At 44.9% G+C, this 18,568-nt stretch overlaps 1 protein-coding gene across 1 annotated transcript in view; it reads right to left on the reverse strand.

The window, feature by feature from the left end:
• Positions 1-232: 232 nt before the first annotated feature.
• The window catches only part of LOC309555532 (cytochrome P450 2C20-like), a 95,302-nt gene continuing 76,966 nt past the window's right edge, over positions 233-18,568 (reverse strand). The window contains exons 6-9 of the mRNA XM_082257599.1: positions 7,164-7,305; positions 6,444-6,631; positions 5,243-5,384; positions 233-454 (exon numbers count right to left, since the gene is read on the reverse strand). Of these exons, the coding sequence (XP_082113725.1) occupies positions 258-454; positions 5,243-5,384; positions 6,444-6,631; positions 7,164-7,305 (669 nt within the window). The 3' untranslated portion in view covers positions 233-257. The remainder of the gene's footprint in view (positions 455-5,242; positions 5,385-6,443; positions 6,632-7,163; positions 7,306-18,568) is intronic.

An 18,568-nucleotide genomic window follows, 5' to 3' on the forward strand; every position in this document is an offset into this window, starting at 1 on the left:
CCCATATATACACACGCACACATATATACACACGCACATGTGTTTGAGCTTTGGTTTGAGGTGCACACCCTAATGCCATAGGCTGCGCACGCCTATGAAAGGGAATCTACTCAATCTTAGGTGGGTGGTCATAAGGTTATGGCTGATCAGTGTATATATCTGAATTTTTGATGAGCTTCAAAGATATATCACATTATTCCCAGGTTGTATTACTGTATAAGCAGTTCCCCTACAGAAACTTTTATTTGGTGATGAGGTTACTTGGTGGGTAATTCTCTGGGCACAGCACACAGCTGAGCATTAGGATTAATATCACGTTTATTAGCATGCAGCCATTTGGAGTCCTGACATTTAACTCCCGGGGGCAGCTTGAAGGTGTATTTCTGGAGCAGAGCAGAGAGGAGAAGGAAGAGCTCCATTCGGGCCAAATTCTCTCCGGCACAAACACGTTTTCCTGTAGAATAGACAAGGAAAATTTGCACATGAGGCAGAACTATAAATCTGTAGAAACAACATGGCTATTTTTAACAGCATTACTTGAAATTTTAGCAAAATCTGCAAATCAGTAGCAAAATCATCAAGGGTTTCAAGCGTCAAGCAAAAGGGTTTTGTGTATCCAGAAAGAGTGTAGTGTTTAGAAGACAGAATACTTTAATGGCAGTGGGGTCAATAAATTTGTTCAGTCGAAATCAATACACTGTATAACATGCATTTACGACTAATGATATTTGTAAGCAGTAAATGAGAACCAGGCTGGAGAGCAATGGAGGGCAAGAACTGAAGATTAAATCCCTGGATCAAATCCACCAATCTGGAAGAAAAGCTTCTGTTGATCTCATCCTCTGGTTTTCTGTACCACAGTGTCCTTCTCCTGATCAGTCCCCAGTAAGGTCACAATTAAAAAAAATTGAATACTAAGATAGCAGCAGCCAGTTTTATGAAGAACTCTATTAATCACAGTCTAGAACAGTCTTTCACAACCTTTTCAACACAGCGGAACCCTTGAAATAAATTTACGGTCTCTGAATTTTTAGCCCCTTCTAAAAATGATTACAGTATATCTACAACTCATGAAGGCCTCTTGACCCCTGTAGGGAAAGAGAGCCTTGACTGATAGGGGCATGGCCAGGAGTTGGGACCAAGCAGGAAGATATATGGGTCAAATGGATTGGACGGAGCCCTCGGTATGGGGATGGGCCTGAGCTCAGTTAAGAGGACCTTCCCAAGGAATTCTGGGTCCTTTTTGAGAAGAATCGCGGTGAAGAGCTGCCCAAGTCCCGCCCCCCCCCCACCCTGTCGTTCAGTCGGTCTGTCACAGCTTTCGTGGCGGTTTTGACCTTGCCAGCGCTAAAGTTTCGGTAATGGGTTACGCCATTGTTTGTAAATTGGGGGGTAGGCTGTTTGTCAAGCACTGATGGTAAGGACAGCCCCTTCCCCCTTCCCCCTTTTTGGAAGTTATGTTAATGACTTAAGCGTGCTCACAGTACAACTGTGACTGGCACTGGTCTAGACGTGTTCTGGTTTATTATTGGAAAATAAAAGCTGTGGCCTTGCCCTTTCCAACTTAATTGTGGTAAGCGTGGTTTTTATATGGGGAGGGGGCAAGGGGGTGTTGGGTCATTACGTTAACTTTGTTTCTGGGCCTATGCGCCTCAGCAGTCATGATACATTAGTGTGATGATCAGTGGGTTCCTTACACTTGTGGACATTGGGAAGAATTCCCCCTTACAGATAGCTAAAAAGATTAATGGTGTCATTGGGAACTTATCAGAGAGGCAGAAATTGTTCATTGCTCAAGGAACCCCTACCAACCTCTAAGAAACCCTGGACTAGAGGATTGGATTATATGGAGGCCACTATGGATAACAGACTGGAGGAATGGATTTCACAGTAGCCACTACAAATCACAGACTGGGGATAGGATTCTATGGAGGTCACGATAGATCACAGATTACGGGATTGAATTCTATGGAGGCCACTATGGATAACAGAGTGGGGGATTGGATTTCATAGCGGCCACTATAGATCACAGACTGGGTGATAGGTTTCTATAGAGGGTGCTATGGATCACAGACTGGGGTGTTGGATCCTATGGAGGCCACTATAGATCACAGGCTGCAGAGATAAGATTCTATGGAGGCTACTATGGATCAAAGACTGTGAGAATGGATTCTATGGAGGCCACTATGGATCACAAACTGGGGGTTTGGATTATATGGAGGCCACTATGAATCACAGACTGCAGGATTAGATCAGAGACTGTGGGAATGGATTTTATGGAGGCCACTATGAATCACATTTGGAGCTTGGCCCTTATGGAGGCTGCTGTTGATCACTGATATAAGGACCAGACAAATAACACCCAGTAAAGTAGGGAAAGAAGAATTATTCAATTTTCTCCATCAATAATGAAAATATTTTTTTGAGGTAATATACTGCTGGTTTTAAATATTTCTGGTTATCCAGACTTATAGGCAACCTATAATTTTGAACCAAACAAGATGCTTAAAAGAGGTTAGGTTTTGGGTAGTTATATTTTACTTAGAGCAGGGCTCTCCAAACTGCAGCCCGCATGTGACCCTTTGCCTGCTTTTATCTGGCCCTTGAGGCACTATTCCTTCCACTGATACAAGGCAATTTTCCTTCCACTGTCACCAACAATGGGGAACAAATTCTCCCTCTGACACCAATGATGGGGCACTATTCCTCCCACTGACACCAATGATGGGGCACTATTCCTCCCACTGACACCAGTGATGGGGCACTATTCCTCCCACTGACACCAGTGATGGGGCACTATTCTTTCCACTGACACCAATGATGGGGCACCATTCCTCCCACTGACACCAGTGATGGGGCACTATTCCTCCCACTGACACCAGTGATGGGGCACTATTCTTTCCACTGACACCAGTGATGGGGCACTATTCCTCCCACTGACACCAATGATGGGGCACTATTCCTCCCACTGACACCAATGATGGGACACTATTCCTCCCACTGACACCAATGATGGGGCACCATTCCTTCCACTGACACCAGTGATGGGGCACTATTCCTCCCACTGACACCAATGATGGAACACTATTCCTCCCACTGACACCAATGATGGGGCACCATTCCTCCCACTGACACCAGTGATGGGGCACTATTCCTTCCACTGACACCAGTGATGGGGCACTATTCCTTCCACTGACACCAATGATATCATTTTTTTACTCCGACTGACCACCAACGCCTATGGCATTGTTTACTCCCACTAATACCAGGGCATTTTTTTACTCCCACTGACCAACGTCCGGCCCACCTAAAGTTTGAAGGGCAGTGAACTGGCCCTTTGTTTTAAAAATTTAGAGACCCCTGACTTAGAGTAATGCTAAAGGACAGAAACAATTCCAGAGATAAAACCTGATGGAGAAAACAGAAGGCCTCTCATTACCTCTCCTTTTGAGCTCTCTTTGACACATCATGCCTTTTCCTAGAATAAAAGCCTTACTGTACATAATGGTCCTAACACCTAATTCAGCCATGGCAATGGGTCATGGAGATGAGCATGACTGGTGAAGGACTAAAGCAATTTCAAAATTTAATTTACAGACAGAACTAAGTGAACTCAAAGGTTCTTTGTCTTCTACTTTCTTTGTGGTAAAATTACTTCAATTTAGATGAAGCTTATGGGTTGTCTCCCCTTCTCCAAAAAACAGAGGTACCGTATTTTACGGCGTATAAGATGACTGGGCGTATAAGACGACCCCCCTAATTTTCAAGTTGAAACATAGGTTTTGGGCTATACTCGCCGTATAAGACTACCCCCCTTCCGAAGCAAGGCAACACCATTGAAAAACATCAGATTTCTCATAGATCTCCAAGGTACCCCAAGTACTGTAATACATGTAATCTCTCATAATATCTCCAAGGTACCCTAAGTATAAGTATTACCAGTAGATGTAATCTCAAGAAGCTGGCTGTGTGGGAATCCTTTACCGGTATACCATATGTACCGTAGCCTCGGCTACATACAGTATACCATGCAGAGCCAATCACAGTGAGCGATGTATTCTATTATTGAATGCAAAGCCTGCTCGGATTGGCAGAGTCAGAGAGGCGGGCTGATGTTACTCCGCCAATCCGAGCAGGCTTTGCATTCAATAATAGAATACATCGCTTTCCCTGATTGGCTCAGCGCAGTACACTGTATGTAGCCTGAGCTACGGTACATACAGTATACCGGTACAGGATTCCCACACAGCCAGCGTCTTGAGAGATTACATCTACCGGTAATACTTATACTTAGGTTACCTTGGAGATATTATACTCTGCGTATGACGACCCCCCATTTTTGGGGGATTTTTTTGAGGATCAAAAGTAGTCTTATACCCCAGAAAATACAATACTTTCTTTGCCTACAGCATGTGGAAAACAATTGGTGCAAGTGGCCTGATATATTTTATCATTCCCCAGATGAGAAACAGAAGGCCTGGGCTTGGTTCTAGAGCTAATTTACAGTTTTGACTGAAGAATTTATTTAAATAGACCTTGGCTCCTTTTCTATTCAGGGCAATATGACAGGGTCTCTTTAAAGATGGCCTCCCAACAATCTTACACTCACCTTCACAGTCCTCCCGTCGCTTCTTCTTCTGTCGCCACAACTACAAAGTATCAGATGCTTTCGGACATGGGGGAACATGTGACTTGCACCCAAGATGCAGTACTTGACCAGTAGGGCTGAACACTTTTACATGACAGAGGGGTGACGTCAGAGCCCCATGTAAGTTCCAACACTGGGTATTCTGCAAGAGCTATAAGGGGGGAAAAAGATTGGTGCCTCAGGCCAAAAGCGGGGGTGGGACTTTTACGGGCAAGTAAGTTTACTTAACTTACTTGCCTGTAAAAGTCCCACCCCCCCCTTTTGGCCTGAGGCACCAATCGTTTTCCCCCCTTCTAGACACACAGGGACGGAGGCAAAAAATACTATCTTGCTCTATAAGAGATCAAACAACCCCCTTCTGCAAGAGCTATGACAGAAGAAGAATAGGCAAGGGAGCGCTGTGTAATGTGAAAGTATAAAGTTGGGTGTGTCTGTTTGCCCTGAAAGGGCAAGGCAACGGGGAATCTTTAAGAACTCTCTAAGAAGCAAGACCTGCAGAGACTTGTGTGATTCATTTAAAATTATTATAGTAAAGGAATTGTTTGTGTCACCCCAGCCTGGCATGGAAAGAATAATGTTGAGTAAATTTCTCACCTGCTGAGAATGGCATGAAGGCCATCCGATTGCGGAACTGGCCCCCCTCATCCAGGAAGTGCCCAGGATTGAACTGTTCCGGAGTCTCCCATTGGGAGGGGTCATAAAGGACCGATGTAAGGAATGGAATGATGATGGTGCCCTGGTAAAGGAGACAGAGTTATTGTTAAACATGGGTACAATCTCATCATACAGGCTCAGTGCCAATAAGATCATATAAGAATTTGTGACAAGATGAATACATAAATGTAACTTATTTATCTTTATATTTGTCAGTGTCAGTAAAAAATTAGGATATTGTGGGTGGGTGCAGCGTGGTGTGGCGGCAGTAATCCAGTTGTAGGAACAGAACTGGTGTTGAAGATGTAAAGTTCAGCAAAATTCAGTAAAGTTCGGCACCCGACCGGATACACTCACCGAATATGACAGCAATGTCCAGCGGAGCAGGTCTAAGATGTACTGACGGCATCTGTCTTGAGGGTTGGAATGGGGTCTGGCCAGTCCGAACTCAAGCAGGGAGGCTTCCAGGAAGGATGGTGTGTCCCTATCCTTTCCCTTCTTATTTGGAACCTCTCCCTACTGCTATTTACTGTCATACGGCTGACCTATCCATACAGTACCCACATGTTAAATGCGCACCAATCCAAGGAGCCTTAAATAGACTCTGCTTGACCTAAGATGCCCACCAGAGTCACATGGGCTGCCAGCATCCAACTGGATCGCTGCCGCAATGACCCAGGAAACCATAGAGGAACCATGTTCCTCTCAACTTCCTCTTCCTCTGCAATGACGCTGTGGTTGATCTGCAGAGGAGAAAGTAGACTTCCCCTGCCTACAAGGGAATAGGAAGTATATATGTGATAGATGAATGGTTTCTTATTGCCTTTTCTACACAACAGATTATTACATTCTGTTAAGGTAAATATGAAAAGAAACAAACTCAGAATTAAGAGACTTCATTAAATCTCAATGGTAGCTGGCTATGTCTAGTACTACAAAAGTAAAAGGCCACTTTTCTGACTGGCAGAAATACGACATGCACCTAAACTGCTCTACCCAACAACTTTCCTTTTCCATGCACACTTTTAATGTTCGGATATTCTTATATATTTTTTTTTTAAGCTGTGTCATATCACTATTTTTTTTTTTTTTATCTGCACAGTCTGGCACAAACAGTCTGACATATATCACAGTCCAATACCTTTGGGATGGTATATCCATGGAACTGGATATCTTTGGTCACAGCATGAAAGAGTGCAGTTGGTGCCAGGTCAAGAACTCTCTGTATTTCATGGATGACGGCATTGGTGTACGGCAGTTGTGGTCTGTCTCCAATCGTAGGCGGATGCAGCGACTGCGTTACGTCATCAATTTCCTGTTGGACCTTTGCTAAAATGTGAAAGGAGTTACTTGTGACATCCTTATTTATCTATGTTGGTGATAACATCTTTGAATGAGTGTTTCTAGCATGGAGGCCAATACTAGCCAGCACTAGATGGAATCCGGAAAGAGAAGGGAAGCAGAATATTGTAATGTTGGGTGATTATGGAATATTTATAGACTGTAAGAGTATTCATCAACCGCTTTGTCCAGTACTTGGCAACACTCAGAGCTCCATCAGTTGTTTCTATTGCTGTTCTAAAGAGATGCTCAGAAGAGACATTTGGTGGTCAATAGGGGATATGACCTATGGGTTCCATTAAAAATCGAGGTATAAAAAAGTTTTGTTTGTTTGTTTTAGGTTATAGGTTTTTAGGTTATAAATAGTCTTTTCTGAGCACTTCTTTTTGTCAAACCAGCAATTTGTCAAACCTTTTTTGTTTGTGGTGTAGTGTTGGATGAAAAAGGCAAGAGTTGAAACATCTGAAAGACAAACATAAAAGGTAATTCTGCATTCTGTGAGGGTTATTATCGATCTTACCTTGGACATCAGGATAGTGAGCTAGGAAGACCAGGCAGAATTTCAGGGTGGTAGCGGTGGTCTCAGAACCTGCTGCTAACAGACCCACCACCATCGCCATCAGGCTCTCATCACAGAAATCTGGGTCCTCTTCATTCTCTACCTGAGGAGACAGAGAGGGGGAACAACATTAGGAAAAAAAAAGCAACAAGCATGAGCCAATGGCCAGAGCCAGGACAAACTGGGGGGGGGGGGGGGAGGTGGCTTGGGTGCTGGTGTCATGTGAGGTGGAGGGGAGGAATAGTAGTGACAGGAGTAGTGACAGCAGCATCATTACTCCTGTCAGAAGAGAGCCATGAGGAGGTGCTCTTTCTCCTCCAGCTCCTCCCCCTCTGCTGCTGATCGCTCCTGAATCAGAACTGTTTGATTGGGACTGTGCAGGGTAAGCCAACTCTGTAAAGTCCCAATCTAAATGCAGATGTCCTCAAGCTGCTCTCCCATACTTCTACAGCAGCCAAGCATCTCTCCCCACCAGCAGAAGTTGTTAAAGGTCCACTGGCTCTAGGCTCCTCCTCAACTTTGGTGTGCCATGATGAGGAGGAGTCTGGGGGGAAGGACATAACATGGCCAGTGCAACACTGCATCTGAGGTGTGTTTGAGGGAGGGTGGAGCAGTTCGCCCGAGCATGAGTTTGGGCTAAACGTTTGGCTGTTTGCCAAACACATGAATTTGCAGGGTGTTCGCTGCGTGGGGTCCACCCCAAAATACATACCAGACCTTTATCCAGGCATGCAGCCTGGCAGGTCAGGAAAGGAGAGGGGGAAGAGCGAGTCCCCTCCTCCTGAACCATACCAGGCCACGTGCCTTCAACATGAGGGGTGGGTGTTTTAGGGAAGGGGGGGTTCTGTCCCCCCACCCCAAAGCACCTTGTTCCTATGATAATGGACACAAGGGCCTCTTCCTGACAACCCTGGGCTGGGGTTGTCAGGGTCTGTGGGCGGGGGGCTTATCGAAATCTGGAAGATCTCTTTAACAAGGGGGCCCCCAGATCCCAGCTCCCCTCCATGTGAATGGGTATCAGGTACCCCTTCCCATTTACCAAAAAAGTGTACATAAGTAATAATCGCACGAACCATTGACACAAGTGACAAATTCTTTATTAAAAATAAAAAAATAGTGTCCCTCGATGTAAATCCATTGTCAATCATGCCGCCCGCAGACCCGAAAAATAGAAAAAATGAAATACGCCCTCGCCACCTGGAAGGAGGATACCTGCTCTGCACTTTTTTACATAGGCAAGGGGCGGGGCCACCTGGCTACGAGCAGGCATACGGTGGGAGGTCTCTCAGCGTTTTTCATTTTATCTATTTTTCGGGTCAGCGGGCGGCATGATTGATGATAGATTTACAACACTTTTTTGGTGAATGGGTAGGGGTACCCCTACCCATTCACATGGGGGGGGAGGCTGGGATCTGGGGGCCCCCTTGTAAAAAGGGGCTTCCAGATTCCGATAAGCCCCACTCATGGACCCCGACAACCACAGCCCAGGGTTGTCCAGGTACACAACTACTTATTTGATGAAACACAAAAATGAGACATCAGAGAAACTTCAAGAGTTTGTTTCCATGTCTGGCAACAAATTCCAACAGAAACCAGGATTAATAAGCACCAACAATGAGGGAGGATACATAAGTTAAGAAGTGGCCTCATACCTGAAGAGACAAGGAATAGTACACCAGACAACCACACCATACACTCCTGAACAAAACGGTGTAGCAGAAAGGAAAAATCGCACTCCTATAGAAATGGCTAGGTGCATGTTGTTGGATGTCAACCTACCTCACAAGTACTGGGGAGAAGCAGTCATGACTGCAACCTACCTACAGAACAGACTGCCCTCCAGAGCCATTAAAAGTACTCCATTTGAAATGTGGCATGGATCAAAGCCTAGCATAGGGCACATCAGAGTGCTTGGATGTAAAGCATATGCCTATATTCCAAGTGAGAAGCAATCCAAGCTGGAGAACAGAGTCATAGAGGGCCTTCCAATAGGCTACAGCAAGCAAACTAATGGTTACAGAATCCTACACCCAAAGACTGACAAAGTGACAATAAGCCATATTGTTTATTTTAATCAGAGCCCATCACCAGAAACACCGATCCCTGAAAGCTGTGAAGTGAATATGCCCATCAAACCAGAAAAAAGGGTCAACCAAAGCAAACCTCTGCAGGAGTCAGAACAAGAGGTGGACGTCACAGGAAGTGACGAAACGCGTCAGTTTGGAACGCATAGCGGCATTATGTCAGTCAGTTGGAACGCAAGCCGGAAGCGCCGCCCGCCACTCTGCAGAGAGGACGGGCAGCCCGCACCAGCCGACCACTTATCACCACTGCTTGTTTTATGTATGAAATCCTTTACTTCTTAACCCATATTATTGAGTAATAAACTTATTTGATGATACTACACTATTTGAAGCTTCTTTTACCTTCCATAATTGGCCAAACACCATGATGTGAGGAGGAGCCAGTTACCAATCCAAAACCAGCCCAGAGGAAAAAAGGGGGAGCCCACCCCAGCCCAGGGGGCACTAAAGCGCAAAAGGTCCTAGTGCTGTAAAGCACATAGGACCCACTGGTTCTGGTAAGTGATTTCATCTACCCACAAATCACGGCGAAACGGATTGATGTCACAGAATCATATGGACACTCATGCTTGAGCACTTGCACCTTTGAAATCGTTGACAAAGTCACTAAGTACTTTTTGATTATTGTGAGCACCAAAGTCACTTTATTCCTATTGGACTTTTTATATATGACCATTCACGTGTTATTATTTATATACCATTGCTTGTCATTTTGATTGAATTATTAATTTACTTATGTGTTATTAACTATTGGGGTATATATTTGATATAATTTATCGTTACTCAGCAAGCGCTGTAGTTAGCTCTTTGGCCAAGGAGCTAATCCCTTTCAAAGTGACAATAAGCCATAGTGTTTTTTTTAATCAGAGCCCATCACCAGAAACACCGATCCCTGAAAGCTGTGAAGTGAATATGCCCAGCAAACCAGAAAAAAGGGTCAACCAAAGCGAACCTCTGCAGGAGTCAGAACAAGAGGTGGAACTCACAATGCCTAAATCAAGTTCCCCACCAGATTCTGCTGAACTGCCTGAAGCCAGAAGATCAGCTTGGACTACAAAGGGGATACCACCTTTCAAGCTGTCATACACTGTCTAAACACACAGCATACTTGAACCAACATCCTGGGAAGACCTAGAAAAACTGCCAAAATGTGAAGCCAATAAATGGAGAAAGGCAACAGAAGAAAAATTAAAGTCACTTCAGGAAAATGAAACCTGGACACTCACAAAGCTCCCTTCTTTTTTTTTTTTTTTTTTCCAAAAAATTTTTATTGAAAGAATTATAACAATATAAAGAATACATACAGTCTCTTATAAGTCAACGTATAGACAGTACATACAATGTACAGCAACATAGCTTATTGAAAAATTATTACAAATAATCCAAGAGAAAACGAGTATCAACGTAAGACACGTATTGAAAGGCTTGACCTTTTAACAAACAGGAGACTCAACAGGAGTGGCCTTTTAATACTAAGGCAATAGAAAAGCTAGAGACAAAACGAGTGTCAACTCGCAGCTCAATTATATCAGATTGGAAGTACTATTCTGACCATAGTACAATAAAGTAGATAACTGTAGGCACATCTCGGTGTATGTGACTTTGAGGTAAAACAAAGGGGGTATGTTGCAAGATATCAACTGGGTTGTTAGAGAGAAGTTGATATGATAATAAATGGAAAGAAATGTCAAACATTTAAGACTATATGTAAGAGTAAGATGATTTGGTGGGAGGCGACCACTCCGGGGAGAAGAGGTCACCTACTCATCAAAATTGGGGAGGGTAGGGGGTGGGGGGAGGAAGGGAGGGAGAGGAAGGGGGAAAGGAGGGTAGGGAGTCATCGGTCTCCGCCCTGCCAGCCTGGGGGGGTTGAAAAACAATATGGTGACCGAAAATGAGAGAATGCAGTATATGGGATTGGTGTTAGGCTTACCGCATTGTGCTCTGTAAACCTCTCTCACTTACAGCCCTTGTTTAGGGGTGAGAGGGGTCTACCGGTGTGCTGTCGGTCTTGGTGTGTGTGCGAGAAGCCAAGGGTTGTCATGATGTATGAGGCAAAGTATTAGAGGGAAAGAAAGTCATGTGGTGGAAACTGAAGGATCAGTCGTAAAAGTGGGAGTGATGGTTAGCAATGCATGGTTTTGTGGGTCTCGAAATAATTTCCAGGGAGCCCAAGTGTGAGCATAGGAGATTGTTCTATCTCGAGCGATCGCAACAAGTTCTTCTAATCTAGCAATTTTGTCCATTTTGTGAAGCCATTCCCGTTTATGTGGAATTACATCTGATTTCCAGTGGATTGGTATGCATGCTTTGGCTGCATTGAGTAGGTGTGGAGAGAGAGATTTGCAGTACCTGTAAGGTGGGACAATAGTATAGTTCAGGAGGTATTGCGCAGGAGAGAAAGGGATATCAATTTTTAGGTCTTTCGTGATGGTTTCATGGATAGATAACCAGAATGGTTGTATTTTTGGACAGGACCAGTAGATATGAATGAGTGTCCCTGTATCAGAGTGGCATCTCCAGCAAGTGTCAGTGATATCTGGGTTGTATTTATGTAGGAGTGAAGGGGTCCTGTACCATCTAGTTAGCAACTTATAGCAATTTTCTTGTGTGGATACATTGAGGGAACTTTTATGGGCAATGTGACATAGATTTTGCCATTCTTTTTCAGACAAGGAGAGGTTGAGGTCTGATTCCCATCTGGGCTTAGCTTTGTTAGTGTGTTCTTGGACTTCCGAAACCAGGAGGTTGTATGTTACCGAAATAAGATGGCGTTGTGGAGTGGTGCTTGTACAAAGCTTCTCGAATGGGGTGAGGTCTCTGGAAAGGGCCCCATTATGATTCAAGGATTTGAGAAAATGTCTAATTTGAAAGTAGGTCCAATTGGGTATGGGGGAAGGCGTGGTGGGTGATTTGATCTGGAGGCGTTCTAAGAGGGATCCTTTGTCGAAAAAGCGGAAAGCTTCAATGGAGTCGTTATTCCAATAATCCCGTAGGAATGAGGAGGACATACCCGGAGGAAAGTCTGGGTTGTGTTTGATTGGGGTCAGGGGGCCTGGGGTTGAGGAAATAGATGCTAGCTTGCAGGTGTCTCTAAAGGAGGATAGGGTGGTATGCAAGAGGGGATGTTTCTTTACGGATATAGGTGTGTGTTCAGAATTGAGCCACACTAATGAATTGAGGGGAGTATTGCAGAAGGATTTCTCAAGTATCACCCAATCTTTGTTGGGTTCATGTAGAAACCAATCCAAAATTCTAGTTAGGTGACATGCCCAGTAATACTTTTGTAAATCAGGCAGGCCGATGCCTCCATCTAGTTTGGGTTTTGAAAGTAGCGCGAAAGAGAGCCTGGGTTTTTTTTGACACCAGAGGAATTTGGAGCATAAAGATTTGAAGGAGGTAAAGAAGGATTTTGGGATTTTGATGGGGATAGCTTGAAGGAGGAATAATAGACGTGGTAAAACGTTCATTTTAAGGATGGCGGCTCGTCCAAACCAAGAGAAATGTGGTCTGGACCATTTCTTAACGTCATCTTTGATTGCTTGAAGAGCTGGGAGAAAGTTAGTGGGGAATAGTTCGTTCAGATTATTCGTGAGGTGAATGCATAGGTATTTGATGGAAGATTGGGCCCATTGGAATGGAAAGTTCGATTTACATTGGTCTACTAATCTTTTGGATAGGGTAATGTTGAGGGCGTTTGACTTTGAGAAGTTTATTTTAAAGTTGGACAGTTTCTGAAAAAGTTTAAATTCTTGTAAAAGTGACGGGATGGAGAGGAGGGGGTCGCTAAGAAATAAAAAAATGTCATCAGCAAACGCTGCTATCTTATACGTACGATGGGAGATGGTTATGCCAGAAATGTTCGGGTTTAGATCAAGTGTACGTAAAAAAGGTTCCAAGGTAAGGACAAATAGAATTGGTGATAGGGGGCAACCCTGCCTAGTCCCGTTTCCTATGGAGAAGGCGTCCGATAGGCTTCCATTGACTCTGACACATGCCTTAGGTGCGGAGTACAGAGACAGAATTAGAGTGAGTAATCAGTCCGGAATGCCAATGTGTTGAAGGACCTGCCTCATGTAACTCCAATCTAGCCTATCGAACGCCTTCTCGGCGTCGAGGGATAGCATAAAGCCCTTTACTTTATGAGAGGTCATCCAGTGATGGATATTAATAGCTTTAACCGTGTTGTCACGAGCTTCGCGGCCGGGGACGAATCCCACCTGATCTTTGTCAATTAGCATCGGGACCAGGGGTAGCAGTCTATTTGCGATAATTTTGGCGAAAAGTTTGATGTCTACGTTAAGTAGAGAGATGGGTCTGTAGTTAATTACTGAGGTTGGGTCCTTGTTATCCTTTGGTATTACTGATATATGTGCGTCAAGCAATCTGTGATGGGGATAAGGGGGAGAAGCTAGCGAGTTAAAGGCTTTTAGCAACGGAGATGATAGAAGGTCTGTGAAGGTTTTGTAATATGGGGCTGTGAAGCCATCTGGGCCTGGGCTTTTTCCTGCTTTTAGCTGAGAAATAGCTAGCTTGAGCTCTTCCTCTGAAAGGGGTTGTTCCAGGTTTTGGGATTGGGAATTGTTAAGAGTTTTAGTGTGGGATTTCTGGAGGAAATCTTGTATGAGGGAGTTCTGGGTGTGAATCGGGATTGAATGACCTAGGTTATAAAGCTGGGTGTAATACTTCTCAAATTGGTTTGCGATGTCTGGGGTTTTGACAAAGGTGTGTCCTTGGGTGTCTTTGATCAAATGTATGGAGGATTTGGCTCTTTTTTCTTGGAGGGCCTTAGCGAGGAATTTACTACTCTTGTTCCCAAACTCGTAAAATAATTTTTGTTGAAGGATAAATTTACGTTTAATTTTGATGTGAAGTTCCTCTAGGAGGAGTTGTCTGTTATGTACTAGTTCAAGGTACGTGAGGTGTGCTCTGGTGCTTTTGTGATTTTTTTCTAAGGAATGGATTTTATTAATAATTGCTTGAGTACGTGCTTGATGCGCTTTCTTCTTTGAAGATTTGAGAGAAATAAGAACTCCTCTTAGTGCACATTTATGGGCTTCCCAAATCGTAATGGGGGAGATGTCATTAGTGGTATTTTCAGAGAAGTATTCTGTAATTTTATTCCTCAAATATTGGATGTCGGGTTCATGAGTGAGAAGCGTTGAGTCTAACCTCCAAAACTTGGTATAAGAGAAGTCTCCAGGGATTGAGATTGTCAGGGAAACTGGGTGGTGATCGGAGATTAGCATTGGTTCAATTGTGGCCTTTTTGATCAGGGGTAAGTCTTTTTGGGACAGGAATAGATAGTCTAACCTGGAATATCTTTGGTGAGGAGAAGAGAAAAATGTGAAGTCTTTTGTGGAGGGGTTTAGGGTACGCCAGGTATCGTGTAGGAGTAGTTCTTGGAGGGATTGACGAATTTGTTTGAGGGCTTTATATGGGAGGGATGAAGTGCCTGAGGAGGAGTCTAGGATAGGATACAACGCTACATTAAATTCCCCCCCCAGGATTGTGATTCCTTGTTGGTTTTCAGCAAGTAAGGAGGAGATCTTCCTAAAAAAAGGTACCTGAGCAGAATTCGGGGAGTAGATGTTAGCTAAGGTGATGGGTTTCTGAGCTAAGAATCCTTTCAGGATAATGTATCGTCCGTCAGGGTCAATAAGGGAGTCAGTACATTTCCAATCAAGGTTTTTAGACATAAGGATTGCTACTCCCTTTGTTTTCCCTAAAGGGTTGGTGGCTAGGTAGGCTGTGGGGTATCGGAAGTTGTTAAGTTTTGGGGTGTTGTGTGAGTGAAAGTGAGTCTCTTGCAGATAAACTATATCCGCCTTCGATTTGTGCATAATTTCAAGGACTTGGCTGCGTTTCTCGGGTAAGTTTAAACCTTTTACGTTCAGGGATACAACCTTAACTTGGAGGGGATTAGAGAGCGTCTGAGGAGGAGTCATCATGAATTTGGATCTGGAAGCTATTCTTGGAGAGAGTTGTGAGAGCGGTCACTTACAGTCAGCTTAGTGTGACCGGATGGCAGAGACCGATGGGGGAAGGGGGCGGGGGGGAGAGAGCTGAAGGGAGGAGGGTGGGACAGAAGGGAAGGGGGAGAGGTGTGGAGTATTTAGGTGGAGGGGGAAAACCGAAGTATAGAGTGTGAAAAACAATCACACCTATCTGAATATACAGATATCGGAGGTGTAGACAGATGAGGCGATCAGCTCGACTCTGTCTGTCTTGTGGGGTGAGCGGTTGGCAAATGATCGAGGTAAACAAAAAATGAAGGAATCATGAGCCGGCCGGCCCGAGAGATATGGGGGAGGGAGATTTGAATGATCTTTCGTGTTAACAAGAGTAAAGGATTTGAAAGTGAGTTTGGGGATATACAGGGAACTAGCCCTTCTGAGACATTTCTGCAGGGTGAGTGAGGGCAAGTAACCAATTCGAAGCCACATGGGTAGGAGGTACCATTATATGATTAAAGGGGAGCCTGAGATTAATGAATTGATAAGAGGTGGAGGTGGGGAGATAGTGAATTGCATATATAAAACATCATAGTCATAGTGTATATAAGACATTAAGGTCATAGTGTATATAAAACATTAAAACATTAAAGTCATAGTGATGTATTGAGATACCCTCCCCCTCCCCTCTTCCTTCCCTCCTCCCTCCATTCTCAACCCTCTTCCCATCTCATAACATTCTCCTTCTTGTCTTATTGATATACCTATAAACAATCTGTATCGTATGCGTCAAGAGGAGGTTTCGTGATGATCCCTCCCATGGTGCGGGGTGGAAGTGTGAGAGACGGGGGGAATAGTGCTGACCGCTCCAACCTGCTTGGGAGACAATAGGGCCGGTTCCCGTGGTTGTATTCAAGAATGCTAAATGCAAGGGTAATGTGGCCCAAGATATTCCCATACGTCTATTTAGGCGGGCGGACACTATAAAGTTGTTTAGGGACACCTTTCGCACAAGGGTCAAAGCAATTTTATAGGTGTCTATGTATTAAGTTTTTGATGTCAGCCTCCTCATCTTCCTGGGGGCCTTTCTGTTTGATATTACTTCCCTCTTTTTTTTTTTTTCCTTTTCCCTCCTATTTTCTTACCTTAAACCCCTTCCCCCCCTCTCTCACAGTCCACACCCCGAAAAGGGGATCCAATAGTGGGGTACGCATTAAGCAGGGTACAGTATGTGTGTGGCGAGACCGTAAAGAATGTATTCTTCTAGGGCTCAGCAGCAAAAATCCCTTAAAAGAAAAAGAAAAATGGATGGAGGTATGGCAGTCTCTGTTGTGTGGGTTTGCAAAATACGAAGATGGGTAAGTCCATTTATAAAGGTTAATCGTGTGGTGTAGAGTACATTACCCATCCTTGGTCACGATCATCAGAGGAAAGAGGGAATGTATGCGTCTGGAAGTTCATAATCTCAGGTGGTACCACTGATGTATGTTCGGACCTCCGTTCTTGAGTATCTCGAAATCTGTTGGAAAGAGCAGATGGGGGCAAATAGGGAGTGTGGGCAGGGATAGATGGAGAAAGCGGAAAAATAAGAGAAAGGGCAGGGGGAACGAGGAAAGGTACTGGAGAGTCAGACAAGTCAGGTTGAGGAGTTCTACTCTTGTCTTGGTCGACGATGCACCGGAGAAGCCGTGGGGCTCAGGAAGACTTGGCTCCGTAGGCGGTCGGGGGATTCACTGCCGTGTGATGATACTCTTGGTCGTCTAATGTGTAGATCATCCCTCTCCGGTACTGCATCCATTGAGGTCGATCTTCGTAGCCTTTGGGTGTTAAGAGGTCTGTACCAATCAGGCAGGTCAATGAGCGGTATGTTCATTGCATTGCAGAAATTAACGAGTTCTTCCGGAACCCTCAGGTTAGCTGTGCGACCGTTTGCCGAAGCTGATAGGCAGAACGGAAATTTCCATCGGTACTGGATGTTTCTGGATCTTAAGGAGTCTAGCAGAGGCCGCAGATCTCTTCTGCGTTGGAGGGTTATCGGGGAAAGATCCTGGAAGATCTTTATTTCCGTGCCATGGTATAAGAGGGAGCGTCTGTCTCTTGTTCTCCTTAGGACATCTTCCTTTAGTTTGAAATTGACTACACAACAGATGATGTCCCTTGGGGGGTCGGTATCCCTTGGTTTGGGTCGCAGAGCTCTGTGGAGACGTTCAAATTCAATGGGGGTTTCAAGAGGTCTTCCCAAGACGTCATTAAAGATGGCGGTGGTAGCTCTCATGATCTGCGTCTGCTCAATCGACTCGGGTAGGCCCCTCACCCTTAAGTTGTGACGCCGACCCCTGTTGTCGAGATCCTCCAGTTGTCTTTGCATGTCTCTGAATTGGGTATCGTGAGAGTGCATTGTGTCAGTCAGGGAATGAATGGATTCTTCCTGCGCTGCGACTTTATCTTCAACCTCTGACACCCTTAAGTTTATAGAGGATATTTCCCCTTTCAGTTCAATTACTGCCATGGCCAGGGAGGCCTTCAGTTCATCCGCAATGGAGCGGAGGTCTGGGAGGGTGACATATGGTAGCGGAGAAGGGGTAGTCGCTGGGGCTAGTGTGTCCATGGCTGAGGGTGTGATGCCTTGGGGTGCAGGTATTGCTTGCTCTCTTGTAGTGGAGCGAGTGTGGGTTCCCCGGGCCACGTCCTCATAGGCCTGACTTTGAGCCGGGGCCTCGCGTGATATCTGCGGCTGACGGAATAGGTCCGGTATGCTGCGGGTGCGACCCGGCGTCAGATCTCTCGGCGAGCGGGATCGGGAGGGAGAGGAGTGTGTGCTGGATCTACTCATCCTTCCTAGGTGTGCGGGAGATGAAAGATCGCTCTTCTTAAGGCTGATTTCTCTCGAGCTGGCCGGGAGCTAGGAGATTAGGCGGCCATCCACGATCAGCGCCAAGCCACGCCCACTCTCCCTTCTAACCGCAAAACTATAGGAAGTAAGTGGACTTTCAAAGTAAAGCCAGACACAAAAGGAAATATCCACAAATACAAAGCCAGACTAGTTGCCAAGGGTTACTTCCAGAAATTCAGTGAAGATTACAATGAAATATTCGCTCCCGTCTTAAAACACTCCACCATCAGAGCGCTTCTTAATGTTGCAGCTGGGAAGGGCATGCAAGTGAAACACCTAGATGTTAAAACTGATTTCCTATATGGAGACATTAAGGAAGACCTCTACATGGAGCAACCACCAAGGTTTGAACAAGGAGACAACCTTGGGTGTTACATAGTTACATAGTTAGTGAGGTTGAAAAAAGACACCAGTCCATCCAGTTCAACCTATGAT

Source organism: Pelophylax lessonae, assembly GCF_965119305.1.
Source record: "Pelophylax lessonae genome assembly, chromosome: 5".
In the NCBI taxonomy this organism is placed as follows: Eukaryota; Metazoa; Chordata; class Amphibia; order Anura; family Ranidae; genus Pelophylax; species Pelophylax lessonae.